Source organism: Maniola hyperantus, chromosome 9 (genome assembly GCF_902806685.2).
Source record: "Maniola hyperantus chromosome 9, iAphHyp1.2, whole genome shotgun sequence".
Lineage (NCBI taxonomy): Eukaryota > Metazoa > Arthropoda > Insecta > Lepidoptera > Nymphalidae > Maniola > Maniola hyperantus.
The window spans coordinates 13,353,096-13,371,135 of NC_048544.1; the positions used below are offsets into that span (position 1 = coordinate 13,353,096).

The following is an 18,040-nucleotide window of genomic DNA, read 5'->3' on the forward strand; positions in this document are numbered from 1 at the left end:
ACATGAAAGGGCAAAACCCTTCTCACTCTGAGAGGAGACCCGTGCTCTGTAGTGAGCCGGCGATGGGTTAAGCATTATGATGACGATGATGACATGAAAGGGCTAGCAGGTGGCGGCAGGGTAATGACATTGTACACAAACATGCGCCACTCTATATCCTTATCGGGATGATGCTCTAGAGGCCTAGATTCATAGAAAGCGGACGTGGTACTGACAGCCGATGATGTGTCGACAACGATATAACGGTGTCGTATCGGTCAACCCTCCACCTCCCATGGCCCCACCAACCTTTCGGTTATATGGGCCGTATCGTGGGGCACCCTTTCGGTACTTGCTCTTGGTATCGTATCGGTCAGTGAAAAAGCATCATAACGTCACTCTATACATTTCAGTACTTCGATATCGGCTACGATATATCGGTATATCGGTCAATGAAAAAACGCCCTAATTCTGTTGTAAACTAAACTAAATTGACAGGACTTAGACCTAATTTACATTAAAATAGAATGGAAGCGCATTTCTTAAATATTACATAGCAAATTCTATGCCCTTTCAATGTAAATTGAGCCTAAATCTATCATTTTCCACAGAGAGCATTATGAAAGGAATGACATTTAGAGCTAGCGCGCACCACCGTGCGGTGAGTTGCGATGCTTTTTAACCGACTTCAAAAAAAGGAGGAGGTTCTCAATTCGTCGAAATCTTTTTTTATTTTTTTTATTTTTTATGTATGTTCCCCGATTACACGAAGACGCCTGAACCGATTTTGAAAATTCTTTTTTTGTTTGAAAGGGTATACTTCAAAGTTGGTCCCATTTAAATTTGGTGAAGATCTGATGAACATCTTCGAAGATAGATACTGGAACTCCTCAACGGATAAGAGTAAATTGCTCGCGATCAGTGTAATAGCTTAGTAAACAGTAGATTTTTAACCAGTCATAGCATAATTCCATGGGGCCACTAAAAATTGTGAAATAAATTTTTTTTACAAAAAAATAAAAACCGACTTCGATACACAAACACTAAAAATTGAAAAATAATTTAATTTATTACCGAATATATTATGTATACAAGAGTTAATATAGTTCCATAATAATATTTTTTGGGGTCGGTGCCAATGAGGTGCCATTGTGGAGTCTCATAAAAATATGAAGTCTAGACGATTCGCGCAGCTAAAGCTAATTGGCACCGGCACCAAAAAGTATTATTATGGAACTATATTAACTCTTGTATACATAATATATTCGGTAATAAATTAAATTATTTTTCAATTTTTAGTGTTTTTAAAATCCGCATAATCTATCTAAATACGGTGCGGAGATAATTCCGCAGCGCGCGCACTTCTATGTAGTTCTATAGTTCACAGATTTTGCGAAACAATAACGTACAGTGCAACAAGGCTCTCTTGGCATTTGAATGATATTGATAGGGGGGCGCTGTTGGAGAACAACGGCTTAGAATATTCAAACAAGAACAAAGAGGACACTTGAGGGCAACGTTAGTTCCGATTTTCGCCACGTCAAGATAGCCTTGTCGTACCGTACGCCGTGGTAAGCGCCTAGCTCTTAGACCTGTCATTTTAGTTTACAGATTGTGTACAATAGAATTACCTACCCACAGAATAGAACAGCTTTGCCAAATTAAACAAGAAATGTCTGAACATATTTTCGCTGGTAGTATTTTTTTAGTAAATAATTAGTATAATTTATAAGTTACGTATACACCTAAAGGTCAAACTTTTAAGGGGTTTATTCTAAACGCCACGTAAATGCGTGCTCGACGTTGTTCACGGATTGAAAGGATTATGGGCTTTGTATGAAAAGAAATAGGTGGCTGACTGACTGACTGATCTATCAACGCATAGCTCAAACTTATGGACGGATCGGGGTGAAATTTGGTATTTATTGTGAGTAGACATCAGCTAAGAAACGATTTTTAAAAATTCAAGTCCAGGAGGTTAACCAGGGTTTGACAAATCCACGTGGATGAAGTCGCCGGCATAGGCTAGTTTGTAGGATTCCGTACCCAAAGGGTAAAACGGGACCCTATTACTAAGACTCCGCTGTCCGTCCGTCTGTCCGTCTGTCACCAGGCTGTATCTCATGAACCGTGATAGTTAGACAGTTGAAATTTTCACAGATGATGTATTTCTGATGCCACTATAACAACAAATACTAAAAAACAGAATAAAATAAATAATGTAAGGGGGCTCCCATACAACAGACATAATTTTTTGCCGTTTTTATAGATAATGGTACGGAACCCTCCGTGCGCGAGTCCGACTCGCACTTGGCCGGTTTTTATTATATAATAGCCCTAGAATATAATGCCCGTATGCCTCGTCCGCGTGGATGAGTTTTTGAAAATCGCGTGGCAACTTTTTGATTTTCCGGGATAAACATTAGACTCCTCCAAGAAGCAAGCTATCTCTATATTATCACAAACCAGTGGCCCTACCGCGGTTGTTTGACAGCTACAATGTCACGATCGCAATTATCTCTGATTGGTTAATGCTCGCTTACTATTGGCCACAATGCATTGTTGCAACAAGAATCGCACAAATTCAGCCAATCAGAACAATTGAGATTGTAATAATGATTGATGCAGGTTTTAGACAATCGCCCTACAGCTGCGCGATTGCGGTAGAATGACAGCTACAATATCACGATCGCAATCACCTCTAATTGGTTGACGCTCGCTCACTATTGACTACAATGCATTGTTGCAGCAAGAATCGCTAAAAATTCAGCCAATCACAACAATTGAGATGATTGATGTAGGTTTTACGAAATCGACCTACAGGCTTAGTGGTCTGTTCTTTGTATCAAATAAATGATGTCCGCGACTTTATCCACATGGATTTAGGCTTTTTGAGAATCCCGTGAAAACTCTTTGATTTCCTGGGATAAATGTAACTTATGTTCTTCCCCGGAAGCTAACTTTGTGTCAAATTTTGTCAATGCCCATTTTAACATCATTATTTGCTTGTACAAAGTTAAAAACGTCGAGCATGTATGCAAGCGCATTACCAGTAAGTTGCATGTGAGATTAAATTATAATACAGGTGTAACCAGTACGCTAGCAAAAATGAAGACAGGTGATATTACTGATACCTATGATACCACAAAAAAAAACGTTAAAAATTATTAAAAAAATCTTATATTTTCTAAAAGTTCACGATATAAAACGAAACATCTGACTGACGCGGACGTAAAGAACGTTGCGTAAGCAGGCCACTCGGAGTTAATGTAGGTGACTCCAAATTTTCACGTTTGAAAATAACGCGGGTTCGAAAAATACTAAATCACAAAAACTACAAAATGAGGCAAATGGTTATTGGTATTGGAATGTGTTTAGATAGTACAACAATAACGCTAAGTTTTTGATAGCGTTCTGGTTACACCCTGTATAAGAGGGAATCATTGAAATATTAGTGTAGAATAGTCAAATTAACAACATTTATCACGCACTAACTCTATGTACGGCTTTCAAAACGTAGTCGCAGTCATAGAACTAACAGAAAATGTTGTCGTCTAAATATTGCAACGTGTACACTGTACAATGTACATAATAAAGACTTTTTATAGTCTTTTTCGTCTAGCAAGTCTTTTTTGGCATGTTTGATAATAATCAAGTTTGTATAGATGTTCTATTTCAGGATGACCGCTCAGCCTTGCTTGTAGTAGTGAGTGTACCGATAAACGTAAACTTCGTTGCGGTCGATACTAGCGCCACGCACACTATGACAATGTGTACGTGTGCACTCACAAAAACATAGCCAAAAGATCTTCGTGAAATAGATCATCTGTATACATATGTATTTTTCATGAAAAATGTGCCAAAAAAGGAGTTCCTGACAAGTAATCTTAATGTCTAATCCAAATTTGATGTACCAAAACAGGTGTTGACACGCAAGAATCTCTGGATAGTACAAATAATAACTCCGACGACGGCAAACAACTGTCGAAAGATTCCGACTCTCTAAGCGATAGCTCTTCCAAAGAAGTGTTTAAAAATATTAGAACACGTTACTTGTCACTAGTACATAGTCATAACGAACTTAAAAAGGACACCAGCCTAGTTGACCAGGCATTCTTTAAACTAAACAATGCAGTACCTCAAAACGACTTTGTAGAAGGTGAACCAGAAAATTTCCAACTTGAAATTGAAAATGTTACAACAGACGAGACGGATGACGATGAAATTATTGATATATATGATAAGTTGGGGTCAGATGATTTTTCTAATAAAATTTTGGCAGAAGCCGTCCTGTCTTTAGGGCCCAAAGAGCTGAAAAGGCAAGATGCACTTGATTTTTCTGAGTCAAATGATGCTTTAAGTGATTCAAGTAATACAACAAATGATAACGTTAAGCACATTTCAAAGTCCGAATCATACAGACTAGAAAACTGCAGAGAAAGAACTTTTTTTAGTAGAAATTTATCAGGCTTGTTTAATGGTAAACCAAAGTCTTATAGTACAGACAACCTTAATGTAAATGAAGAATTTAAAAATGCATTAAATGAGGCTACTAGTATAGAATTTTTAGGTGATAATATTTATAATGTTAGTAATGCATCTCTATTTAGTGAAGGATCAGATTGCGTTTTTCTCCCATCCAAGGAAACAAATAATAATGTAATTCAAGAAATTAATAAAGAAAATCAAAATAAAATTAACCCCGAAGAAACAAAAGGCAGTCAATGTAGTATACCTGTTGTAAAAGCGGAATCTATTCTACCTTATCCTTATCCTGAGGATATAAGGAAAAGTGCAACAGATAATTTAGGAATTATGAAACCTTACAAATGTAATGTGCAACTAAATGACTCTATTGAAAACGATCTTAAAAAGGTTAATGAAGAACTAAAAGTCAATTTCAAAGCAGCAATAGATAGAATTGTTGGTACTAAAACAGAAAATCAGATAATCGAAGATGTTATGCCAGATTTTAATGAAGTAACCATAGTTGAAATTGACATTAATCCGGATATAACAGACAATGTTCCCGTAAAACGTCTATCTACTTTTAAAGGAAATGATAACCCTTATGTTGATAATCCCATAATATCTAATTCAAAAGCAATTAAAATTGAAGAATTTTGTGAATCTAACCCAGGATCAAATTGTGAACAAATTTCCAACAAAGGCAATAGTAACGGAAAGTTTATAATGATTGAAAATGTTGAAGGAATAAAAAATGATCAGACAGATCCGTTTCTTAGTGAAATCAATAATCAATCTATTGATATTCTGAAAGATCAACCAGAAAAAAAACTAACTGAGTATTCGGAAACTTTACAAATTACTAGTTTGGTATCCAAGTATAATGAAAAAAGCGAAGATTTAGACAATGTGAATCAATTAACAAAAACGATTGATGATCCAAAAATAGCTGATAAAGCAGCGATTGACGAAAGCGTTAGTTATCATTTGAAAATAAATTCTGTCAGTGATTTCCCGCCCCCCAGCTTTCCTACCAAGGTAGCTAATAACAACAATATATCAAACATCGCAAAAGATAAGGTTCGCAATAAGGTTAGCACTATATTTACTCCCACCAGTACAATAAATGCTAATGTTGACCGTGCATCATCTCCGGTAATAATAAGTCCTGTATTAATACAACCAATATATTTTAAACCTAATAATGCAGTCCTAGAACATGACCAAAAATTGGAAAATAAAAAGGGAACTGTTTATTACAATGATATAGATCAAGTTATTACTAGAGAAAATTATAATCCAGAAATTGCAGTAACATATCAAAATGATAATGAAAATAGAAAGAAAGGTATTTATCAGAAAAATGTCAAATTTAAGTCTCATGCGTTTTTTCCACTACGAAATGTTGAATCGAGTGAAAATGAATTCGAAACAAAATCGCTTTTGTCATCGCCGAGTAGAACTCCGCCTTTTACGTCTACGAAAACAATAGCTAAGCTAACAAAAACACCTGAATGGTTGATTGATAACCAATATTATCAGCCAATAGAAAATATTCCTTTCGTAATTAACACAACACAAGCGTTTGTAAAACCCAATAACTTTAAAAAAGATCATAAAACTAATATAGTAAATACTAATCCATTTTTACCACACAATCAATATAAAAAAGAACCAGAGCCAGAAAATTATTATGAAGAAATTGGACAACCAGTAACACCGAATCTATCCCCAAGGAACGTGGCAGACGATGACAAAATATCGAAAATAAATAAAAATTCAAGTGGAGACGATTTTCCCTCCATAATGCGTGAGGATCTTTTAAAAGTGCCAAGAAGACCCAAAAGGACAAAAAGACATGATTCTCGGCCATTAAAAGAGAATAATAATGAAGAAAAGGTGATTTCTTGTATCACAAAGTCTGTAATATCCTTGTCAAGATCACCGAGTGCAAACGAGATCGTCACTAAAAGATCTACAGGATCGGTTGGAGATATAGTCCAAAGTTTAGAAAAGAGTCAACAAAGTGAATCAAAAACTGTACCAGAACCACCCGCTAGGAAACTTTCACTGCAGAGCCAACCTGCTTCAAATTTAGAACCTAATACGGGCTCACTTCCTCGATTAAGAAAAGCTTATCACTGGAAGACTTTGGAGCATAAGAGGCTTTCGCATCCAATAAGATCGCTTAACGATTCAGCGCCGTCGCGACCTCTACGTAAGTTAGGCTTTGCCTAAATCGTCCCGTGTGATATATATGTAAATGTAAATAACCGTGTTCATCGTCTTTTGATGGATAATTTTGTGTCGTTTTAGCGTTTTGTTGTTTCATTGGGTGACGGTTGGTTGGTGTTGGTTATTTTTGTGCAGGCTTTGTATATTTTTCATACATTTGTAATAAGACGTGTATCGTTTCATACTTTAGCGTAATATTTAGCATTTCCTATATTTATATTCGAATTCAAATATACAATAATATATTGTTGAATAAGAAAATGCAAAATTTTATGCAGTTGTTGTCATTATTTATGTTTCAGTTAGAGTTAAATATTTTTATTTTAGACTAGCTGACCCGGCGAACTTCGTACCGCCTAACAGTCGATTCTTTAATTTTTTTTAATATGTTAAATTTTTCTCCCCGTAAGTTCATCCTCGTACTTCAAGGAATATTATAAAAAATCGGTTTATCTGTTCTCGAGATTTGCGATCAGCAACACATTTAGCGATTCATTTTTATATATAGAGATTTATACATTTATTATTACAATAAAATTACAATATAAACTCGTATTATTTAAATTTATATTATTTCATTGGCTTAATTCTTATAATCTTGTGGATGCCTCATTTATTAAGCATGGGGAAACATTGGTAAGATTTTTTTCAAAATTAATATAATATTTTGTTACCTAATATTTTTGTGAGTCTTGCCAAATTATTTTCCTTGCTAGATTTACACGTAGCCCTAGTTTTAGTTATTAAATCCTGGTATTCAAATGATTGCCGATTCTCGCTATAAGTTATTAGTTTTTAATTACAACCTTTTCTTAATGGGTTTATCTTTGTCGCTCGCTTATAAAAATATTGATCTCTCGCTCATGCGAAGGCTGTCATGCCTCTCAACTAGCAGAGTCTGCTAAGTTTGGCCCATTATCATCAACTTTAACTATTTTTTTAGTCTTCCCGTAAAATGATGACGAGTTTCATTTAAGATATTATTCGCATCATTTTTAAAAATGGTCATTTCTAATAATTGTAATAATTCTGTAGCAATGCCTCCCCGAACAGAGGACACGCCGCCCCCTCCGCTACTGTCCAGCGCTTCCTTACAAGATATCATGGCAACTGCTGCATCCCATAGGCGGACCAAAGGTGAGTTTAGGTGTGTTTGTGTTTTATGTCCTCGCAATGAGAGTGTTTACATAATGCACCACTTTCAGCAATTTTGTGCTACACCTTTGACGTCATTCCACGTCATCCCTATCCTCGCAACCTCCGCCAAAACCATACTTAACTTTGTTCGACCACGCTTTCTCCTTAAGGGTTTCCGCCTTGAGCTTGTGTTGCGATGTTATGATGTTCCCTTCATAGAGTGGCCAATCCAGCCTCATCTACAGCGTTTCATCTTCTCGTCTATTGGCATTTTTTGTAGATGTTACAAATCTTCTCAGAAATATGGAAATTTTTGAAATATTTTAAGTAGGTATTCGACTTCAGTAACTATTGGTAAGGTTATATGTCTGCTGATATAAATTTCCCTACATTTTGAGCAATTGTAAAAAGTGGCTTGTCACTACCCATATTATTAATCATCACTTGCCCATTAGCAATAACTCCTAATGCGATATCATCTAGAGCATCGTTGACAACGTGTTCCGAGTATAAGGTAAATAGGGCAATAGAATGCATCCTTGTCGCACGCCTTTTTCGATTTTAATGGCGTCTGTTTCTTCACCGTCTACCCTGATTGTTGTATTTTGCTTCAAATACAGGTTCATGATGATACTTAGGATGTCTTTAGTGTCCATGCCTATATCTATAAGAACTTCATAAGTATCTCGTGTTGAACACAGTCAAAGGCTTTTTCGTAATCGATAAAGCACAAGAACACGTCTTGTTACATATCTCTGCATTTCTGAACCAGTACATTAAGCGCAAACTGTGCCTCCCTAGGTCCCGTACCTAAATTACAACTCGGTATAATGCATAAATTCTGTTGTTTCAGGTGTTAGCCGGCAAGACTCGCGACTATCAGTGAAGTCTCTCATAGAAAGTATTGAAAACGCAGCAAAGGCGGCCAAACAGTCGCCGGCGACCACGCCTGTCACCGAGTGGCCACAGGTGAGGGTGATGTAGTAGGGCTGAGTAACTCTAGTAAGAACAGTAAGAGTGGTAGGTAGTGGTAGGCAGTAAGAAGTAGGTAACTCATCCGATTCGAATCCGTGAAAATACGGATATACCTAAAAAAGCTCGGACTGAACTTAATCCGAGGTAATACGACAGCGCGTTCGTACAAGTAGTATAGGTACTACGGATACTTCGGTCCGAATTTCTTCCGAATTGGAGACTGATGACGGAGAGAAATCGGTTGACGGAGGTCGGATGCAGTGCGTAAACTACCATACAAATAGTTCTATGACTACTTCGAAACGTATTTTTCACGGATTCGGATCGGATGTAGTGCGTAACCGCCCCAAGAATGTCAGAAGTCACAAACCGTTTCTCATAGAATTTCAAATAAATTAGGAAAGTTCATTTCGATTACTGTGACGTTTAGATTAGCCTAGTCTATCCTCTGCTGGTCTTATTAACATGCATAGTCATGAGAGTATACTAGGGGCAACCTTCCACCTCTCATGGCCCCACTAACTAACCTCTCGGTTATATGGGCGAATCGCGGGAGGGCGCCCGTTCGGTACTTGCTCTTGGCGTTTTCCCGGGGCGCCTTCTTGACTCCCTACAAATTATTTTATGTCACTCACCCCCCTTGGGGTCTAGAGCTAGACTTCACAGCTGAGATCCCCGCTGCTGCTCCTCCGTGGTGCCGGCCTGGCACCTGTACGCTCCGAGCTGCTTCGCCTCTTATGCCAATGGTGCCCGAATTCCCGTAGCCGGTTGTAGTTCTCTTCGAGGAAACGAGGTCCGTGTAGAGGAAGAAGTGTCCGTCATGAGAGTATAGATGATAGTCCTGCATACAGGTGCAGAGCACAGTAGGCGTGACGACAACCGCCAACAACATGAAGAACGGCATGTCGGAGCCGCCGCCCACGCCCACCAACGGCATGTCCGCGCCCAACTTCGCCAAGCCTCCCGCGCCCCGCAACAACAGGCCTTCACCCATCACCACTGGTGAGCAAACCACCTCACTCATTGACCTGTACAGTTCTGGCAATTCACGAAGGCTACTGAACTTTATTGTGGTAACGTCGTTTACATGGTCATTGCGTAAGTGTGCGTGCATGTCGGACCAATCAGTCGCGAGCAAGCGCTCGCAAACGCACACATTTAGTGTACCTTACGTATACCGATACGACATAAACACAAGCATGAGTCAGTGGCCTTTGTGAAAAGCAAGAACTATACCAGCCTACTGATTCTCTAACTCATTGCCCAACATTGAATGATAGGCACCGACCTCATTTGACATTTATTTTTAGTTCATTGAAGCTTTTCCACGAAAAGTTATTTTGATACCGCTCAGTGAAGCAGCAATGTAAAATAGAACCAACCAATGTAAAATGAGCTCGGTCGCTTATCACCAGAGGGTGGTCGTCAAAAGGCAATCCTCAACCGTAGGTACGGCTAAATCCACTAAAGCTCGCAACACACGCTCCGGTTTAATAAGTCCCAATTAAGTCCCACTTGGGGATCGTTTTTACTACCGAAAACTGAAACTGGAATTAAACGAAGGAATGGAATTTGATTCTTGAACCGGAGGTTCCATTTGTTGCAAGAACTGTAGTCGATTATGATATAGATCCTTTGACTATAATAATATATTAATATAAAATATAATAATATATATGAAAATAAGTTATTTTCATTAATATGGAACTAGAGTTGTAGTCTAATCCGTAATATGGTCTACTGGACAAAAGTATCAACTTATGTAATGTGCAATAACTAATTTTATTATTTTCAAAATTGACCGCATGTAAGTGTTCGCTTAACGTTTTCTATTCCAGCATGGAGGAATGAGAGAGGCGCATAGCTCTCGCCTTTTCTACCTAACCTATATGTTTGTCTGTTTATATAGTACCCTGTTTGCGTCCATCTTTCTATTTATTATATCGCACGAATCTAGTATAGTAGTTATAAATTTTATCATAAAGTACCTAGACTTCATTGAGTTTTATTTTGTTTTATTTCTAAGATGTTGGTTCCTTCTATTTATTTTGTGACTAACATTGAATATTATGTTTTGTAAATAATAATTATTACAATACTTTTGGTATTTTGATATCACTAAATAATTTTAAAATATGAGATAATTTGAACCTTCAATAGATCAGCAGCCTAATCAATCTTGTAGCCTGCACTGCATAGTGTATAGAGGCAAGAAATGCCTACCCTTTTTTGAAATTTACTTATTCAATGCTTCCAACCCTTTAGACACCTCTAACCTGCTTAATCTCAATCTACGATCATTCTTATTTCCTTTTACGGCTTTGTGTCAGTTATTTTCAAGATTGATTTTTTTCTGGTTAAAATGAATACACGAATTGCTTAAAATTTTAAAAGATACCAGATGATGCCCGCGACTTTGTCCGCGTGGATTTATGTTTTTAAAAATCCCGTGGGAACTCTTTGATTTTCCGGAATAAAAAGTATAGCCCATGCCCTTCCCTCGGATGCAAGCTATATCTGTACCTAATTTCGTCAAAATCTGTTGAACGGATGGGCCGTGAATGGCTAGCAAACAGACAGACAGACAGACAGACACACTTTCACATTTATAATAATATTAGTATGGATAGTATGGATTTAGGTACTTATGGGATGTACTTATATATACTTATTATATTAATATTTTATATACGCACGGTATGGGATTTAATATTTATTTTAATTTTGTGTTCTCCGTATTCATTGTCAAAAATTAATTTGATTCCCATTTTTTATTCAAATGTTACGCTTTTTCTTGCCTTTAATTTTTACCTGTAAATTGGGGCCAGTAATATACCTACTTGTGATACTTGTGAATAAAATATAATTTTAAGCAATTTTATTTACAATAAATAAAATATATTATTAATAATTATCAATCATACTAACTCTGAATTACACACAATATAAAACTGACACAACGCGTAGTATATGGCTTTTAAATGTGTCTAACGCGCGGGGCAGAATCATCGGCGACGACGGCAACCATGACCAACATGGCCAATATGGCCAACATGAACAGCATGACCAACATGCCCGATGAGCAGCGTGCGCTCGCTACGCTCCAGCAGAAGGCCATCGAGTCCTTCGTACGGCGGAATAGCTACGGAGATATATGTGAGTGACTAATATTAACGTAATAATATTGATAATTCTTAAACTTTTTTGCAGAACATTTTGAAAGAAAGATCATAATTTTGTCAGCTTATGTATGTTTTGAGATTATGTACGTGTGTAAAACTAAATAAGTACTTCAATGCCTTTATGGTGATCATACACGCAATGATTTATTTTATTATAGTAGTGTTTGACCGCTCTTTATTAATTTTTTGCCATTTTAACTATAAGTTGACAGAAGTACAATACTTTTTACATTTGTTTATTACAATTCCCTATATTACGTGTTTGTGATTGTTTTTGTAGATAATAAAAAAATATCAATTACTTAAAGAGAAAGAAATGTAGATAAAATATTATTACTAAATAATATGATGTTGGTTCCTTCGTTCAGGTGAAAGAAAAGATCCTCTGAATGCTCTCCAAGTAAAAAATGGCGGATCGAAACGAAATGCACTTCTCAAATGGTGTCAACAGAAAACGTTAGGATACAACAACATCGATATTACTAATTTTAGGTAATTTTATTTTTATATTATTAAACATACCACACATGCAACGGTAGCAAATATTGCTAGATTTATTTTGTAGTAAGATCTGTTATGTCGACTTCACACGTTCCGGTTCCATAAGACACCCCCACTCCTGGTTGAATTTGTATACTAAAAGCACTGCTATATTCTTAAAAAAACAAATTATAATTATAAGTTGAACATTAACAGCGTAGTAATACTCTATATTTTAAATTTATTTTATAGAATTATCGTTTATTTTTGTTAGTGGGAGTTTGACCCTGAACTCTGTGCGTTCGACTTGCATATGAGTTCTACGTGTAAACAAATTCATGATGATTGTTGTTCGCGTGCACTTCTAAAGCGCGATTTAGTTTGTATTAATTTGACATAATATGTGGCTTATACACATGGTGATATTTTACAAAGATATACGCCAATGCCTTCAAATTGAAGTGCTTTGTGTGTGCATTTATGAACGCACATATCATACAAAGCGCTTCAATTTGAAGGCATCCTAAAAAGTATCAAACTACATTGCAGCTCGTCCTGGAACGACGGTATGGCTCTATGCGCGTTGCTGCACTCGTACCTGGGCGAGTCGCGCATCCCATACGCGTCGCTGTCGCCGCACGACAAGCGCACCAACTTCTCCGTCGCCTTTGCAGCTGCCGAGACTGTGGGCATACCGACTACTTTGGTACGTATACCATATTACTAGCACTTGTATTTTACGAAAGAACTCCCAACTTGGGTATAGTACTGCAATGTATTCTTTCAATCTCGTTTAAACGAATGACAATGCCTTTTAAGGATGCAGTGGTAAATACTGGGTATAAATGGGAATTAATTGAGAGCCTGTTTTTTGAATTTGGTTAAAAATTAGGTATTTTGTTTCCAGAACATTCAAGACATGATCCAACAAGAGAGACCAGACTGGCAGCAAGTGATGGCGTACGTAACCAGCATTTATAAACATTTTGAGACTTAGTTTGTTCGCCTTAGGCTAGCATGCCGCCATTATGGATAAACTGTATAACATCAAGTCGGTAAATCGCTTTTTGGCTGTAAATTAGGCCATGGTTGTTTTATGATTTGCCATTTCACGGATCGAGTCCAATTCAGTTTTTTATGGAATTGCAAGCAATAAAGATTTTAAAGGTTGTAATTTGTAGGTAATATGACATTCCCGTAAGGATAGAAAGGTTCGTTAACCAACCGCAATAATGAAGGAATATGTAGGTAACTACTACTTATTAAATTTTAAAGAATATTTTCATGTTTATTTTTATACTTTGACATTTTCACGTCCTTTCTCATAATTTATTTTCATAAATAACGTTCTTGATAAGGCTTGTATCTCTACTCTAAACTTGAATCTGAACAGGTTTAGATAAAAAAAAAAATTTAAACTTGACGTTTCGGCAGGACGTCTGTTATAGCAGAATAAAAACGGGGTTTGCGGTTGGTTTGTGTGATAATGGTCCATCATTTTATGAAATTGGATTGCCTTGTAACGGCCTTTGTTGTGTGAGGAATTGATTTACGTCATTCCTTATGAAGACTGATTTTTTAGGTTAGTGGATGAGGGTCTAATTATTACTTTTATGCCGTTGTAACATTATAGTAGTACATTTGTGTTCATATTGTCAAAGTCAAAGTCAAATGATTTATTCAAAATAAGTAATAAATTACTCTTTTTGATGGTCAGATGTTGGATTTGTAAGATAATATAGTGGTGATAATTATTATTATTGATACTGAAACAGTATTATTGATACTGAAACTTACAAAAGTAGTACATACGATTCATAATTTTAAATATGTGGCGACAACACTTCGGTTATAATTATATCCAAAAACATATTCGTGCGAACATATTCGTACAAAATGTGTTCAGTATTACTTTACAATATAATATCAAGAACCTGACCTGTACTGATTAGAAATAAAAACAAAGCATGTACATTTATAAGACTTTTCCGAATGTACTTCTATCGTATTAACGCGGCATGAGACAAATAAATTGCAGGGAGTTAAACAAGCTTAGTTTTATATGTATGTTTCTTGTGACGTTTAATGACGCAATGACGAATATTTCAAAAAATTGTTGTATACCTACCCCTGAAATTTGATGAATGAGTGTAAGTAATGTAAGTAAGATAAATAACAGAAATGCCTTCGAGTATTCTAAATGATCGCCCTTCTGGGTTACGTATGCGAGAGTAATATGTTTTGTATTTATGGAAATGGGATCAAAATTGAATAGCCTGCCTGCCATTCGTGAGTTAGTAAAATACACAATATTATTCGAAAATCGTACTTCCTTAAGAGTTAACGGACTACGCTCTTAATAAAGAGCGGTTCTATATAATCCAGTCCAATATTTAGGCTGTTCGATAGTAATATGGAATTAAAATAATTCACACATTTCACGAGTACTCAGATGTGGGGTGTAGTTCTTTGTGGTTGATAGAGAGTGATAGAATTGATAAATTGATAATTGATATGATATATTTTCCTTTGATAACTTTGATTGATATAATGATACGATATTGATGCGAGTGCGAATCACGAAGCAGCCCGTGGTGCACTGTCCTAGTTAACTGTCAGAGTCTCGTGGATTGCTTAAACTGGTAACGCCTGACGGGTCCATGTAAGGTACCTAGTACGGACCCGTGTCCCGAAAACCAGATATCATATCGAATAATATAGAAACGCTCTGACACCTTTTCTATCTTAAAACGTAATATTAATAAATAAGATTTACGTAAATAAAGTACTTGTTAAATGCCTTCGATGTCTGTATCCTGTTTAACGCCTTATTACAGTATCTAGGTAGTTTTTATACATTTGTCAGTATCTAAGTGACTAAAGCCTTATTACCCGAGTCTGGTTGTCACTGCGTTTCGGTTCCTTAATCCCTTTGAAATGTCGATCACACACGTTTCGGTTCTATAACCCACTTAAAGTCCGGTGCGAGTTTGTTTAAAACCGAAACTGGTGTGGAACTGAGCTCTTACTTGATAACATTAAAATCAACTAAACATGAATTTTGTGTTCGTGTAAGTCAATAGAAATGAAATTAAAATATTATTCGTTGTTGTGCAAAATTACACAGATAAAAAATAAATAAAATTATAGTTGTATTTAAGAACGGCTTTATAGTTAAGAAGGTATCTCAGGTAATATAGAAAAGGAAACATCGGATTTACTATAGTACAGTACTGTAGTAAATAATACGAGAAGTAATAAAAAATTGCTTAAAAAAGAATAAATACAATAAATACATTCGTAAAAGTTTTAATGGCAATTTTACTCACACAAACACAAAAAATCATGATTGAATATTTCAATATTACTTATACATTTGTTTTAGCTAGTAAATTGAAATGTAATGATCGAGTTTTGAAAGATGAAGTTATTTTCGTGTTGTAATTCTAAAAGTATTACATTATTTTCATTTGTTATTAACTCAATATTAGAACTAGTATTGAATTGGTTACCTGTCTTAGAAGCTTGACTTGAGAAGCTTTGAAAAATATAAACTGTACCTAAGTTTAATGTATTATTATTGTATTATTAATGGTGCTAATTCGATTGTGTTCAAAACTTAATCTAAACTAAATTGGTGAAACTTATAGAAATGCTATCCTTTTCACAAAATACCCTTGACAGGGAAATTCATTCTTGAAATAAGACAGCACAACTCTCTTAGTTTAGTTTATTTTATACTTAATCGAATTAGCACCTTGTGTTTTACGCACACATCGAAATCTATAGAAAGTAACTCCCACAATCAACTATAAATTAACTTATTTCAGGTTATATTCCTTTTCCCATAAGAATAAATAAATGAAATATAATAAAAGATACTTAACTAAATGTGGATTAATTTGATTTTGATTCGTATTGTACGAAATCATGCCTCTTTACTAGGTATAATGGCGTACCCATACGTGTCGGAATTCGGAAACGTATCCGGCAGGATTGCCGGCATGTGTGTACCCGCCTTAATAAAATATGATTGACATGGAATATTATTATAATATAAATGCAATTTATTATGGATGATATTGTTTTGTACCATTTAAAGGTAAATATTTGTCATTTACTTTTACGCTGGGGTGAATTAATATCAATGAAGTTCCACTGCTTCTAGGTTAGGTAGGTGACCAATGTTTTACTTGTAAGTGCTTGCTCTTTGAAATACCATACCTACCTATTTATTATAAGATTTATTGTGAGGAAACATAGCTGTGGGCATTTTCGTTCCATTCGCAAATGTAAAAGTGCATATACACACGCCGGAAAAATACTAGTTATGAAAATAAAACTAAACTAACAATTTAAGTAAAAATTATGGCAATCTATTTTTTTTTTATCTTTTCTGGAGCATTTTTTTTTTCTTTTCTATTCAATATGAAAATAAAAATTAAGGCAAGCAGTGCCTATTGACGGGCTCTATCAACTTTCACAACGAATACCTACAAAAAAAGTTCGTCATGTTAAAATAGTAGGTACCTATAATTAAATTTGGACATTTCGACAGTATTGAAAATCTTAAAACAAAAACTGTCAAAATGTAAAATTTATTCTTCAATTAAATATCTATTTGGTGTTTTTTAAATCGGCCTTTAGAAAAGGAACGGGATCTCTATTGCGATGTTACAATTTTGCCTCAGCCGTATACCTACCAATATAATCCTTGTTTCGCAAAATGACTGCTCGTTGAAGCTATAATAAAGATTAATTATCTATTTTCAGATATTTGTATTTCTGTAAATATAGCTAAAATAAAGTTCCTGGTTTATTTTAAAAAGCGTTTTTTATTTAACAATAACAATCTCTTAGACACTAGTATAATATCACGTTTTGTTCTTATAAAATTTAAATACAACTACATACTTTTTATTTTATTTGCAATAACCTTATCTAAGGTCCAGTTGCATGACTTAAGCTAAGTATTTTCAAAAATCCTTTCTTAGCGGATGCCTACGTCGTAATAGCTATCAGCCCGATCCGTCCAGTAGTTTGAGCTGTGCGTTGATGATCAGTCATCACCTTTTCCATATTAAGATTTTTATTTTTGTAAGAATTAACCTTTTGAAAATTAGAAATAAATAATCCCTATATGTAACTCTCATTGGTCACCATTCAAGGACACCAGGGATGTACTTCTCGATAAGTCCTTCGTAGTACGGCCACAGAGCTTCTATGTCAGGTACACCGGCGCTTTTTGTGTACAGATCGTATTGGCTGCGAAAGAAAAGTATTAAATTAATTACAGACATGTAAATCAAAACTATGATATCCTAGTCGGTAGTTCATGTAAAAATTCTGGTAATAAAAATCTCGTAAAAATCCCGTGGGAACTCTTTGATTTCCCAGGATAAAAGTAGCATATGTCGGCCCCGGGGTACAAGCTGTCGCTGTACTAAATTTTGTCAAAATTGGTTGAACGGATAGGCGATCTAGAACAGATGCGAAGACACACTTTCGCATTTATAATTATGAGAGTGACTGTTTACTTAAAAATCACGGAATTCAAAGTCCTTCCCTTTCTGCAACTTGCACTC

The 18,040-nt window shown here is 35.7% G+C and overlaps 2 protein-coding genes across 5 annotated transcripts in view; one reads left to right on the forward strand and one right to left on the reverse strand.

Annotated features, from left to right (window-relative positions):
• LOC117985287 (uncharacterized) overlaps positions 1-17,283 on the forward strand; it is a 56,726-nt gene extending 39,443 nt beyond the window's left edge. Inside the window, exons 17-24 of the mRNA XM_069500961.1 lie at positions 3,902-6,664; positions 7,717-7,818; positions 8,672-8,787; positions 9,645-9,795; positions 11,797-11,949; positions 12,344-12,467; positions 13,005-13,161; positions 13,363-17,283. Of these exons, the coding sequence (XP_069357062.1) occupies positions 3,902-6,664; positions 7,717-7,818; positions 8,672-8,787; positions 9,645-9,795; positions 11,797-11,949; positions 12,344-12,467; positions 13,005-13,161; positions 13,363-13,452 (3,656 nt within the window). The 3' untranslated portion in view covers positions 13,453-17,283. The remainder of the gene's footprint in view (positions 1-3,901; positions 6,665-7,716; positions 7,819-8,671; positions 8,788-9,644; positions 9,796-11,796; positions 11,950-12,343; positions 12,468-13,004; positions 13,162-13,362) is intronic.
• LOC117985441 (inositol oxygenase-like) overlaps positions 17,271-18,040 on the reverse strand; it is a 106,586-nt gene continuing 105,816 nt past the window's right edge. For all 4 annotated transcript variants that reach the window (XM_034972159.2, XM_069500937.1, XM_069500936.1 and 1 more), the window contains one exon: positions 17,271-17,720. In XM_034972159.2, coding sequence (XP_034828050.1) covers positions 17,612-17,720 — 109 coding nt within the window. In that variant the 3' untranslated portion in view covers positions 17,271-17,611. The remainder of the gene's footprint in view (positions 17,721-18,040) is intronic.